Source organism: Tachypleus tridentatus, chromosome 8 (assembly GCF_004210375.1).
Source record: "Tachypleus tridentatus isolate NWPU-2018 chromosome 8, ASM421037v1, whole genome shotgun sequence".
NCBI lineage: Eukaryota > Metazoa > Arthropoda > Merostomata > Xiphosura > Limulidae > Tachypleus > Tachypleus tridentatus.
Genome location: NC_134832.1, coordinates 132,380,255 through 132,393,887, shown reverse-complemented (window position 1 = coordinate 132,393,887; position 13,633 = coordinate 132,380,255). Strand labels below are relative to the sequence as shown.

General features: G+C 33.8%; 1 protein-coding gene across 1 annotated transcript in view; it reads right to left on the bottom strand.

Annotated features, from left to right (window-relative positions):
* Nucleotides 1-13,410, bottom strand: part of LOC143223515 (monocarboxylate transporter 10-like) — a 143,558-nt gene extending 130,148 nt beyond the window's left edge. The window contains exon 1 of the mRNA XM_076451593.1: nt 12,344-13,410. Coding sequence (XP_076307708.1) covers nt 12,344-12,866 — 523 coding nt within the window. The 5' untranslated portion in view covers nt 12,867-13,410. The remainder of the gene's footprint in view (nt 1-12,343) is intronic.
* Between the last annotated feature and the right edge of the window lie 223 nt (nt 13,411-13,633).

Sequence of the window (13,633 nt, the reverse complement as noted above, 5' to 3'; positions counted from 1 at the left end):
ACACCTAACGAATAGTTTTATTCGTACCTGTTACTAGATCTGTACATTAAACAATACGTTCTAAATTTGACACGCTTGTACCATAGAACAGGACTAAGTGACAAATTAAATGGTATAATAAAATTATTATATTACTTTTTGATACAGCCTATCAAGTTGTAAGTTACTTCATTATATCTGCTAAGACTAATTATGGGTTTATTTGATGGTTTTATTACTGTTTTTCTCTTTCTCTAGAGATAATTTATATTCATACAAAAATGTATATTTATAACAACAAAAGTGAAACTTTCTTCATTACATTGTTCCTTCATAAAGTAGCTTTTTAATACACTAATAGATTTTATCCCTACTGACTGAAATGAAAATCTCAGTTCCATAATTTTTCTGGATATTACAAGTAACCCGACAACTTAAAGTATTAATTCACTCAACTACCACAATGATCACAAACCTTTAAGCGCAAATCTGAAATATTTGGATACAGACTTTTGGTTATTAGTCCATCTATCACTAATTAATTAATTAGTAAACTGTGAGCTGAATGATTTTGATGTAGATTTTTAAAATTCAACTGAAAATCTGCGAATTTCTCATAAAGCATCCAATAGCAAGTATATACTTCAAGGATATCGTATTTGTTTCTTGGTTTCAATTATAGAAGTCCATTATTACATACTTCATAGACTTGTATGCTCACATTAAAGAGATTTAACATATCCTTTATTTTCTATAAACAAGCAAGTTCAAGATTCAATCGTAATACACAATCTCTGTAAACAAACAGGTTCAAGGCTCAACCGTAACACACACTCTCAGTAAGCAAACAAGCTCAAGATTCAATCGTAATACCCACTCTCTGTAAACAAACAAGCTCAGTAATCAACCGTAATATACACTCTATGTAAATAAACTCAAGATTCAACCGTAACACTCGCTCTATGTAAACAAACAGGTTCAAGATTCAACCGTAACACAAACTCTCTGTAAACAAACAAGCTCAAGATTCAACCTAATGCACACTCGCTGTAAACAAACAGTTTCAAGATTCATCTATAATACACATTATCTGTAAACAAACTCAGGTTTGCTCCATGTGAGATAACTCTTCCGTGTCTTTCGGTCACGCTCCGTCGACAAGTTCTCACTAAGTAGCATAAGCTTAAGTGAATATTCTTGTAATAACACTTAAAATATCTAGAAATACATTGTATTTGAGTGAATTAAAGTAGAGTGTACTATTTGATTTATCACATGTAATTTTGAAAGTTCTACTTATAATGGAGATTAAACAACTCACCTGTTTAACATTTATGTTCCGAAACACAAGATAGTTACATTAAATAATTCAAAAAGTGAACTCTCTCTTCACAAGATAAAATATAATTCATGCCACATAGTTTGGAATTAATGTTTTTTTCATTAAAGCGTAAATATTTTGCTTCACTGTCGAATTTCGCGCAAACCTACATGAAGACTATTTGTTCTAAAACGATATCTGTAATTTTGAAGAGATAATCTAAAGGGAAGTCACTACCACTCGCGGCCAACGGGAACCAGCGGACTTAAGCTTCATTGTGCTGCACGCTAGCTACTAGAACCCTTTCGGATTCTCGAAAATCTTCAAAGTTTTCCCTGTTCTTTTTACAACTTGGACTAAAAAGTTAAAAATGTTTTAGATTTTAATCAATGAAATGCGAATTTGCACTATGTATTCATATCAAAGTTACTAAGACTACCTTCCGCTGTACCTACCTTTGACCTATTGATCAGAAGGAGGTGAACCAGTCAGAAGCACGCTACCATATAAAGTGATTGACAGTTACGCTTATGACACAACCATAGCCTAAAATGCGAGGAATATTTCCTGACATGGCACGGATTGAAACCCGGCTTGCCATATCCCACATTCACGGCCGAACACTGAAATGTAAACAAACGAGAGTAGAATAAACTAAAAGGTTCTTATGAGAACTGGTATCGTAGTCTACCACAAATTTCACTTCATCGAAGGAAATGTCGCACTTATATCCTCAAATAATAAGCGTAAAATTGATACAACTTGTTCTGCTAATATGACAATAGCATTGTGTATCCTTTATGTGATGTCCGTATATAAGTCAGAATATAAGATTTGAAATATTACGCTGACAATCAAGATCAGATAAAAAAAAGGAGCCAATTTTTTTTAGTATGTACTTTCTGATTTACTTTCTTATGCGTCTTTGCAATGTTAGTTGCATATGGTTAAGTGTGAATGTATCGCTGTAATTTACCGAACATTTCTCATTGCTCCAAACTGGTAAAGAATGATATTACGTAGGCTCACAAGTCTTCTTTTGTTAAATATTACCTTGTGTAAACTAAAATTCGGCCCGGCATGGCCAGGTGGTTAAGGCTCTTGACTCATCAGGCCTGGCATGGCCAAGCGTGTTAAAGCGTGCGACTCGTAATCTGAGGGTCGCAGGTTCGCATCCCTGTCGCGTCAAACATGCTCGCCCTTTCAGCCGTGGGAGCGTTACTATGTCACGGTCAATCCCACTATTCGTTGGTAAAAGAGTAGGCCAAGAGTTGGCGGTGGGTAGTGATGACTAGCTGCCTTCTCTCTAGTCTTACACTGTTAAATTAGGGACGGCTAGCACAGATAGCCCTCGAGTAGCTTTGTGCAAAATTCAAAACAAACAAACAAACAAATAAATCGACTCATCATCCGATGGTCGTGGGTTCGAATTCCCGTCGCACTAAACATGCGCTCGCCATTTCAACCGTGGGGACGTTATAATATGATTGTCAATCCCACTATACACTCGTAAAATAGTAACCCACGAGTTGTCGGTGGATGGTGATGACTAGCTGCCTTCCCTCTAGTCTTACACTGCTAAATTAAGGACAGTTAGCGAAGATAAGGCTCGTGTAGTTTTGCGCGAAATTCAAACTAAACTCTCATAAGTTTGTAAATTTTTTCTTCTTCGCAGCCGTTCTTCTAGTTCAAACTTTGACATGTTTTTTTAGATTAAAGATTTATTTCTTTAATTTAAACACACCTAATATTACGATAAAACATAATAATTAAAATAATAACATATGGTAATCATGATTCAAAATTTTAGTAAAAGAATCTTTATCACTACAGATTTGTACCAAGAACAATTGAAATATCTTACAAACAATTATCGAGTCATCTTGATGGCTACATTCTCTAACATGCTGTGCTTCGTCAATTAGTTTATATTTCACACAAGTATGTTATTTGAATGTTTCTCTAGGAATAAACACTCTAATATCTCTTCAGTAAGATGTTTAAACTGTATATAAATATATATATATATATATATATACTAAAAAACACCCTTCTACTGGTCTTGTAAGATACAAATACTTCAAAATCCTCATAAATTTAAAGACATAATCCAAAAGAGGTTAACAAAACTACATTTACCAGTAGATCATTATAAAAATAAAACAAAAAACAACGCATGTAGTTAGTTCATGCGTTTATTTGACAAATATTTCTACTTTTGAAACGTGTTCAAAAGTTAACTTTTCTTTTTTTCATCCAACTAGATATACAGCTTAACTCCAGGACTGTCAGCTACATGAGTGTAAGTTACATCGCTCCCGTTTCCACCCCATTTCCGAAGATTAATCTGCACTGATTAAAAGTGCCCAAGAAAGATTAATAATCTAATATTAATAATGAAATAGTTTCATTTAGAAATACGTGTAAACATTTGAACTAATTCAGGTAGCCTGCAATATACACGTGCAGATTTGAATTTTTTTTTTTTAAATGCGTGCACAGAACGAGCGACACCTTTTCACATTTGATTCACAATTAGTTGAAAATCATATATCTAGCGGTGTGTTTAGCTCTGCTAAAAGACTGGACTTGTGGAACTTGGATAACATTTTCTCAACCCCATCTAAAAGATCTGATTAAGAAAAGTTATTTACCCACTCATTAACAATGTAGGTTTTTATTATTATGAAGAATAACCAAACATTATTTCTATATTCTTGTGAAGACGCTACGTAAAAAAAACTACTGTAAAATATTTTCTTTTAATTCCTAGCACGTGCATGTACTTCAATGATTAAATTTAATCCTTTCGCAAGGGTTAGTACGGCATGGCCTGGTGGTTAAAGTGCTCGACTTGCAATTCGAGAGTCGCGAGTTTGAATCCCCGTCCTACCGAACACTCTCTCTCTTTCAGTCGTTGGAGCGTTATAACACCACAGTTAACCTCAATAGTTGTAGGTTAAAGAGTATCCCAAAAGTTGGCGGTGAGTGGTGATGCATAGCTACCTTCTTTCTCTCTAGTCTTTCACTGGTAAATTATGGATGTTAGCGCAGATGGCACTCGTGAAGCTTTGCGCGAAGCTCAAAAACAAACGCATGCATGCGAGAGAAAGTCGGTTTGAGTTTGAAATTGGAAGACGTTGCATGGCAATTGTTATATTACAGTTAGTTTGCTTTTTTGAAAATTGGTTTATGTTTATCGTTTATGCAGCTCTAAATTTACGTAACACGTTAAAAAGCATTTCACAGACAATTACAGCGGCAAAGAGGGCAGAATTTCAGCAAGTTAACTCTTTCATTAAACAAGCAAACAAAGAAAACAGACCCAGTCAGAGAAATCCAGGGAATTAGTTTATTGATAACTGAAAATTGCAATTTTCAGACGCCATTGTCATCTGCCATTAATATGAATGTTTCTAACATTTGTGAAATAGAAATATGACAAAAGTTGAAATAGTCAAATAGTTTTTTGCCCTTAAATATTGTTTTGTTAATTACCATCTGGTTCCCATTTAGACCCGCGTAATATAACGCTGCAGTGGTATATTTTGTTATAATTATTCTCAGTTTTGTCGTCCGGGCAATCCCAGATTAAGGCATGGGCTTACTGAGCTCAAGCCCAGGGCCTCACACGAATCAGAAAAACCTCAAGCTATGACTATAAATGTATTGCATGTAGAGGTTCTGTCTCGAAGCGGCCTCTACAAGTTGAAAAGCCTAGGGCCAATAAAGCCCTTAATCTGGCCTTGCGTCCGGGAGAGGGTTATCCCTGTGTTAGAGCTTTGAGTTTTGTAGCCGGGTTCTAATCGTTGTTGTATATGCGTTACAAGATTAACAGTTAGTTTCTCTGCATAAATTGGATGTTAAGTTAGTGATAACTGTCACAAGCTAGCGATGGCCTTAACAGCTTTCCAGTAACTACAAATATTATTAATACGGCCTTAATAGCTTTCCAGTAACTACAAATATTATTATTACGGCCTTAGTAGCTTTGTCACAAATACAAATATTACTGTTATTATATTTGCTTATGGCGTTTAGATACGCAATACTGTTCTCTGGCATATTAAAATATGTATTACTTGTGGAAGGTCTTATTTTTGGTATTCCCGAAGATACCAATACAGGAGAGTTTAACTACAAGACATTGGGTGAAACTTCAGCGCAATCTCAAAGATGCAAATTTCGATCTAAGGAAAGAAAAATGTGTTTTTCGTTTTTCCGCTGTTCAATATTACCTCTCTTCTCTCGCTTTCAGCCTTTAACTACAGATAGAAACTCAGCCAACCATACAGAAATAATTAATTATTTCAAACATTATGAGATTTTACCCATTTTTTGTTGTCTTCTAAATGTATTTTGTAGCAAAGACGATTAATTATTTCAAAATTTATTAAATTGTATTGCTTTTGTCTTTTAAATACAATTGTTCCTCAAAGGACCCCTGTACTATTTAAAGGGTATACATTTTTCCAGAAATGTATTTTAAACATTAATTTTCTGATTATAGAACCGTGTTATTTAATTTAAAAATAAATAGTTACTGTTTTTAATCTTTCATAATACTGGATCGTTGAATCGTATATTCTTTGTGCAAATTAAAACAGTTCTCAAAAAATATGAGTTGATAATTGCTAGAACTAAACGAAATTGAATATTTTTTCAGATGAAGTCGTAAAATACAGTTTGTATTTTTTAAATTATTGAAACCCATATGATTTTTAAACATGCCAAGTTAACGTCCTAAATTTATAAAACCAAAGTTAACTGTACAGTGCACTATTTTAACTTTACTATACAGTATATTACTTTCTATAGATACGTTATTGTTACTGTGTACTCTTTTCTGTAACTACGTTATCGTTACAAAATACTATTTTTCATTGTTATAAAAATTTTGTGATCAAGTGCTATAATTATATTTTAAAGTAATGTGCTAAAACGTGGGTATACTTTGTACTTTGTACCTCTTCAATCTAATTGTTTCGTAAAAATATTTATTTCATATTGATTCATATATACCACTAACTCCTCTTTATATATTTATTATGCTTTTTTACCCCTACATCAAAACTAGTTTAATTATTAAACTCACTAGAACAATATGGGAGGCCACCATATTCTACGAAGATTGATATCATCTAAAAGTAACAACAGCTAACATCAATACAAATATCTGAAAAAGACAAGGCTTATTCAAGGCAATTAAACAGTAACCAATATTTTATTATTAGTCAACAGAATCAACGTATAAACATCTAATTAAAATAGCTTAATGCTTTGATGATCTATAGGGAGTGTCAACAATTTCGAGATGTTCATTGACATGTCAATATATTAGCATAAGCTAATACAATAAAAACGTTACCAAAACATTGTGGCCTCTCTAGTTGACAATTGTAAAATACTTATAGTTAGAAAACAAACTAGAAACAGACAAAACGTCGAGAGACGAGATTTCGTACGTTTTCGAGTGAAATCACATTGAGCTATCTGCTGTGTCCACTGTGGTGAGCCTAATTCCGGATTTTAGTGTTGTAAGTCCACAAACTTACTGCTGTCCCATCGGGACCTGAAGACAAGGAGTTCAAACAAAAGTCCGAATTTGCTTAAGAAAACAAAAATGTACGAATAAAGGTAACAAAGTAAAATATTTATAAAATGTATAATAAAAATCACGTAACTCAAATGTGTAATAAAAATCACGTAAACTCAAACGTTTTATTTCAACATCTCTCTTAATTCGCCCATTTCAGATTCAAAACCAGAAGAGTGTAAAATAGCACTTCAAATCTATCTTTTGTATTACACAAGTGACAGCCAAAGAGCCCTTTCGTTAATACCAAAACTAGCCACTTTAGTTGGTCGATGAGACAAATGAAGGTCCTGAAATGTGCAATAGAATAGTTTTAAAGTTTCTATTTAAACGCAGGAAACTAGTGAAGCATTAAAAACTATAAGCCTCAAATTTTAGACCTGGTTGTTTGTAATATTTAACCAGCATACGAAACAAGTTAAAACGAATGTGTAAAGAAAACAACAACCGCAGTTTACGTGATTTTTACCACAAATTGTAGGCCTATTAGTTTCTAATGCTTTGTCAGCTTCCGGTGATTAAACAAAAAGTAAGATATTGTTTGAAGATTGTAAATCACGTTAATGACGTGAATAGATTGTTTTAATGAATCAATAAAATCGAAACAATGGAGAATCTATTAGCGGCCCTCAACACTTAGGTAACAACACAAAAACTAGGGGCACGACCAACAATAGAAAAGTTTGTTAATAGATTACAGGAAGTGTATTAACAACAAAAAGGGCCGAATTTGTTAGAATATTTATTCATTGTTCTTCTTAAACCATAATGTGAAAAGTTTGTTAGAGAAGCAAGAACAATCTACTAAGATGGGTAACAAAACAAATGTTGACATTGTTAGTACTCTAACCGAACAACCAAGTTTAATTCGTAATTAACTAATAATTGGACTAAAGTGATCGCGTATGATATTAACAATGAGAAGATTGATATCCGATTGCTACAACCATATCGTGAGTGCTTAATAACAGACAAACTTTATTAGTGGAGAATGCAATAATATGGGCAATAATAAACGAAATGTAATAAAGAACAAAAAAAATGTGCTAACCTGAAGAATTATGAACAAACTGCACTAATAGTGACGACAATGTACATATATTTCATACGAGTTTTAACATTCATATAGTTTTAACAGCAATAATGAACAACAAATTAGGGGTCGTATGCTAATCATAATCAAAAGTGTGTGGAATATACGCTTGCATGAATAACAAATGATACTCTTTGCTAGAGTATAATATATATCAAAACATCTAAGCAATATATATGGAGAGGAAGATTTGATACACGATAGTGAAAGGTCAAGAAACATATGTAAGCATAATGAGAGAGAAGTATTTTTATGTTTATTTGTTTGTTTTATTATTCTTGCATATTTCTTATTGTAATGAGTAAATTTCATTTCATTTGGGGATATCCTCGCGTTCATAAAGGTCACTCTGAGCGACCATTTGGCTATCGCGTTTGTCCTTATCCATTATTTATTTATTTAGTGATATTTTAAGATATACTAGAAATTGCCTTGTGGTTAGTGGTTCGGTGGTCCACATTCTGTTACAACAAAAAATAAAATAAAAAAAAAACGTGTTCAGCTCTTTGTTGCCGTGAATGCATTATAAGAGTGACAGTCAGATCCTTAAAGCTAGCCAGTGGATGCTATTGACTTGTTGCCTTCCTTCTGATCTACCAGTTCAAAATCATGTAGCTTTTGGTAACTATTCAAATTCATTCTTTATTTTTCGATGTAAACTAATTAATTACTTTTAATTTTTAGGGGTAATAATTTTATTTAATATTGCTTTGTATATTTTTGGTATAAACGAGATCAATACATAGATGAACTTTAAATTATTTATTATCATAACGCGTCAGTAACATTACATAGCAATCAAACAAAAGTGACAAAAGAAACAGTTATAAAATGCTAATTCAAAGTGACATTTCTCAATTTAAAGGTATTCTCCATTGGAAATTATATTCACGTCTTGCAGAATAAAATATGCAGAAATAATAAAGCAAACCGACACATAATGAAAACGATTCTTTACTAATGTAACTTCGGTTCACGTATATTCACAGTAATATAAAGTTTTACCTCATTATTCTAACATCGGTTTCTTGACCTTTAACCCTTGTTTATTCATCCCTCCTCAAATTGTATACTCGATCGATAATTTGATATTTTATGAAGTATTTGATTAAAATAATTAAAACTGTGAGTTTGGCATTATGGTATATGATAAAAGAAGTTCAGTGTTTGTTTTTTATTTGTTTTTATTGTGTTGTCTTTTTTTAATTTGCACAGGAATATTTCTTTTTTTGTAGATTTAATTCTATAAAATCCCAAAATATTCGTATAGAACTATCATCTATATGAGATAATCTTATAGAATAATATTTTATAATCTTTTACTTCCATATATGATGTTGTTTTCTCTTAACAACACTCTTTCCAAACAAAATGTTAATATCCATTTTCTATTTGTTTCTGTTGGATCCGTTGATTTGAGATTTGTGCCAAAACAATTGGTTCATTTTCTATACTTTTCAATACGATACTAATTGAATACCACGTGGTGGTTCAGCAGTAAGTGTGAAAACTTCTGAGGCTAAAAATCGGGCTTTGAAACTGACGGTATGTAGAGAACAGGTATCCCATTGTGTAGGTTTGTGTTTAAACGAACGTAACAATTTGAACTCTGAAATGTAAAAAAATACCCATATTGAACTGGGGAAAAGATAAATGTCATAATCCTGAACAAGAAGCCTGTAACTCTGATGTTAATTTTTAGTTACTGATCTTACCAGAGAATCATAACTGCCGTTTTGATGCGGAAATAAAAGATAAACTTTGTTAGGTGTTGAGAGATATTGTATTAACGTGGACAACATTAGAGAATCTGCTAAAAATCTAGTGTATTCTATTAAAATTGAAAACAACTGACAAATTTTGTTATTAAAGAATATTTACTGTGTTTACGTGACCCGCGAATAACTTTATAGATTATTACATACACTGTATTAACTTAAGCAACAGTACATAAAATTAATTATGAGGCTAGGGACACTGTATTAGTATACACAACAATAGCAGTATTTATTAACAAATCATGACAGTCGCTATAATAAAATAGAAATACTGAACAAACACTGCTAGGGCTTCATAGAAGTGAAAGAATTATTAGAGGAACATAGAGAGTGACGGTTGCTAAACCCCTCCCACAGTATAACAACGGTATAGCTGCGAACATAATACGCTAAAAATCGAGTTTCGATATTCGTGGAAGGTAGAGCAAAGATAGCCCATTGTGTAGCTCTGTGCTTTAGTTCAGACAAACAAACGCAGAATTATATTGGTAAATTATGAACATGAGCAAACATAGAAATACCTTACTAGTGGATCATAGGCATTGTACTCTCATGAACTAATGATCTATAAAGATAGTTAAAGGATCAAATACAACTACAATAACATGGCAAATGATGACATAGTTTTTATTAGATGATGATGGATAATTTACTTACGTGGACAATAATGCGCAAATACTGTTAATTATTTAAGGAAATTTCTTTAAAATGGAAAACATGGGTTGAACTTTATTCAAAGATTATGAGCAATGCGCTAATTGGTAACAGTGCTTTGTTTTGTTAGAAGATCACTGCCACTGTTTTGTATGGACACGAGTTACAATGGACAAAATTTATTGGAAAGTCGTGGGCGTTACGCTAACAGTCAACGATACTGAAATTTAGTTAGTGCATCACTGACACTGTATCGATAGCAGGCAACAATGCTTTGTTTAATAGTTTCGAAACGTCCTACCTGTTCCAAAACTAACCTCACTTACTGTAAAATATGTGAATTGTAAGGAAAACTCTTTGCTTTATTATACTATCATTGGTACTGTACCGACAAGAATTGTAATGGACAAACATTGTTAAAAGATCATGGACACCTCTCTAGTAGGTAGCAACACTTCGTTTTGTTAGAAGATCACCAATATTACACCGACAAGAGTTATAATGGACAAACTTTGTTAGAAGATCACTGATATTGTACTGACAAGAGTTAGAACGGGCACAATTTATAAGAATATCATTGATATTATACTGACAAGAGTTATAACGGACACACTTTATTAGAAGATCATTGATATTATACTGACAAGAGTTAGAACGGGCACAATTTATAAGAATATCATTGATATTATACTGACAAGAGTTATAACGGACACACTTTATTAGAAGATCATTGATATTATACTGACAAGAGTTAGAACGGGCACAATTTATAAGAATATCATTGATATTGTACTGACAAGAGTTATAACGGACACACTTTATTAGAAGATCATTGATATTATACTGACAAGAGTTAGAACGGGCACAATTTATAAGAATATCATTGATATTATACTGACAAGAGTTAGAACGGGCACAAGTTATAAGAATATCATTGATATTCTTCTGACAAGAGTTATAACGGACACACTTTACAAGAATATCATTGATATTATACTGACAAGAGTTATAACGGACACACTTTACAAGAATATCATTGATATTGTACTGACAAGAGTTATAACGGACACACTTTACAAGAATATCATTGATATTACACTGACATACATAATACTGTTCTTCTTTTAAAAAAAGGATCGTGGATTTTCTTAATAACATGGAAAACCTTGGTTAAAAGATCACAATCATAGTCTAACGATATTGATAAACTCGGTTCGAGAACTGTTGCCACTGTTCTAATATAACAATTGCGGGAAATCATTATTAGATGAATTATGTTCAAAGAATTATACAAAAATGTACAGACTTAGGTAACAAAGGTCAGACTGTTGAAGCATTTTAGTGAAAGGAAGACATGGTAAGGTACTGATAGAAATACAAATAATGCAATTGAAAGAAAGTGTACTCGATATAAAAGCAATGGACGAGGCTCGTGCAAAATTATAAGAAAATAACAGTTGAGTGTCTTGCGTCATAAGCTGATATTTTTCTTCATGTTAAGGACGGATAAAAATAGTTATAAATAATAATCGGCAACCACTCTTTATCGGCAGCGATCAACTGATGTTTAACAGTATAACAAACGTAACTGAATTTCTTTACAGGAAGATATCAAAATATAATATGGTCTTGACGAAAAGAGAATTCGATCAACAAAGTACCTTCGTTTTCTCTTAAAAGATAGAGTTACGAACGTTCTAATTTTTTAATATTATATGTGGGTTCTTGATGACGACAAACCCACTTGAATACCCATACCAGTTGTTCTGAGATATATTTTTATGTGTGGATTAAAAGAAACCCCTCCACACGGGTTCGGGCTTCACCAACAGGCTGTAATAGAAGTTAACATTTGAAAGTACGCAATAACATTTAAGTAATAACACTGTTTTATAAACTATGTGTTTGTATTTCGTACTCACCGGCGACGTGTGATTTATCTTCACCAAACGTTTTCATGATCTGTAAGTAAAGAATTCCGTAAGAGAGCTGAAGTCCCGTGGAGAGCAGATGTACGAAGAACGCACAAGTGCAAATCACCCACCCCCACCCACCTTCGGGGTAATAGTGCTGGCGAATAGTTGATGTTTTCGGGTCGTCAGTTTGTTTCCCGTGTTCGTACGCACTACCATCGTTGACTTTTGTGTTCCGAAACTTTCTCTGCGGTAGGGTCGCTGATTTGGTTGCCGACTGAGAAACAGATTTGTGTTGAGCGTCCAACGTTACCGAGGGCGTCACGATTCTATCAACGGCGAAGTTCACCTGTCGAGACGGCAAAGATTTGGTACGTCGCCGGCCTACAGGTTCACTTACCGGATGGCCTTGCGGGGAGGAGTCGAGAACAGCCCCGTCACCGCTGGGCTGGACTGTCTCGTCCTGAGCAGACAAGGTATAAATAGGAAACTTTAAACACTTTTCGGAATTAACTGACTCACTCTCATCCATGGCCCGTAATGATCATTATATAACTATAACTATTTTATTTCAGTCAAAGTTAAAGCTCCGCGGGGAAATTTTCTCACAAATATTCAAAAGATCTTAGGAAAGAATTCCTATTCACGTTACTTCTCAAAATTACGTATTAATAAGGTAACAAAATTTAATAATTAAATAATTTCTTTTTTTTCTTTTTTTTGTCATCACCTAAGCAACTGGACACCAAAGAGAACCACTACAAAAAGAGCGTGGATCATCTCACTTTGATTCAAACTGAAGAACTAACTGTCCTGGGGGCCTGAAGGAATACGTCATAAACGTCTTGATGACGTCATCAATACCCTCAAAGAACGTCTGGGGGGAGGGTGATATTTTGACGCACGGTATCAATAATCCGATAGGATTTTAAGCATAAGACACAAAATTCAGTCGTCGGAATCTTGCGACTGTTTGTAGCTCACAACGAAACGAATTTTTTGGATTTGGTAATAACTTGAGTACAAGAGACCTTTGCTCTCGTAGGAAGTAACCGGGACGAACTTCTGCTCTCCGGGCTAATGTCGAACTGAACTCAGTTTGATTTGGAGCACGCGCCCACTAGCGTACCCTACTCTCCTTCTTCTTACCCCCTTCCTTCCCCTTTCTTCAATTTCCCTTTCACACAAGTCTATCCTCCCGTCCTCACTTTCCCGTTTTCCCTATTTCGTGGCAGAGAGCGCTTCGGGCGCTTGCACCAGGCTACTTCGATTGATCTTAGAAAGAGAGATCTTGACTCT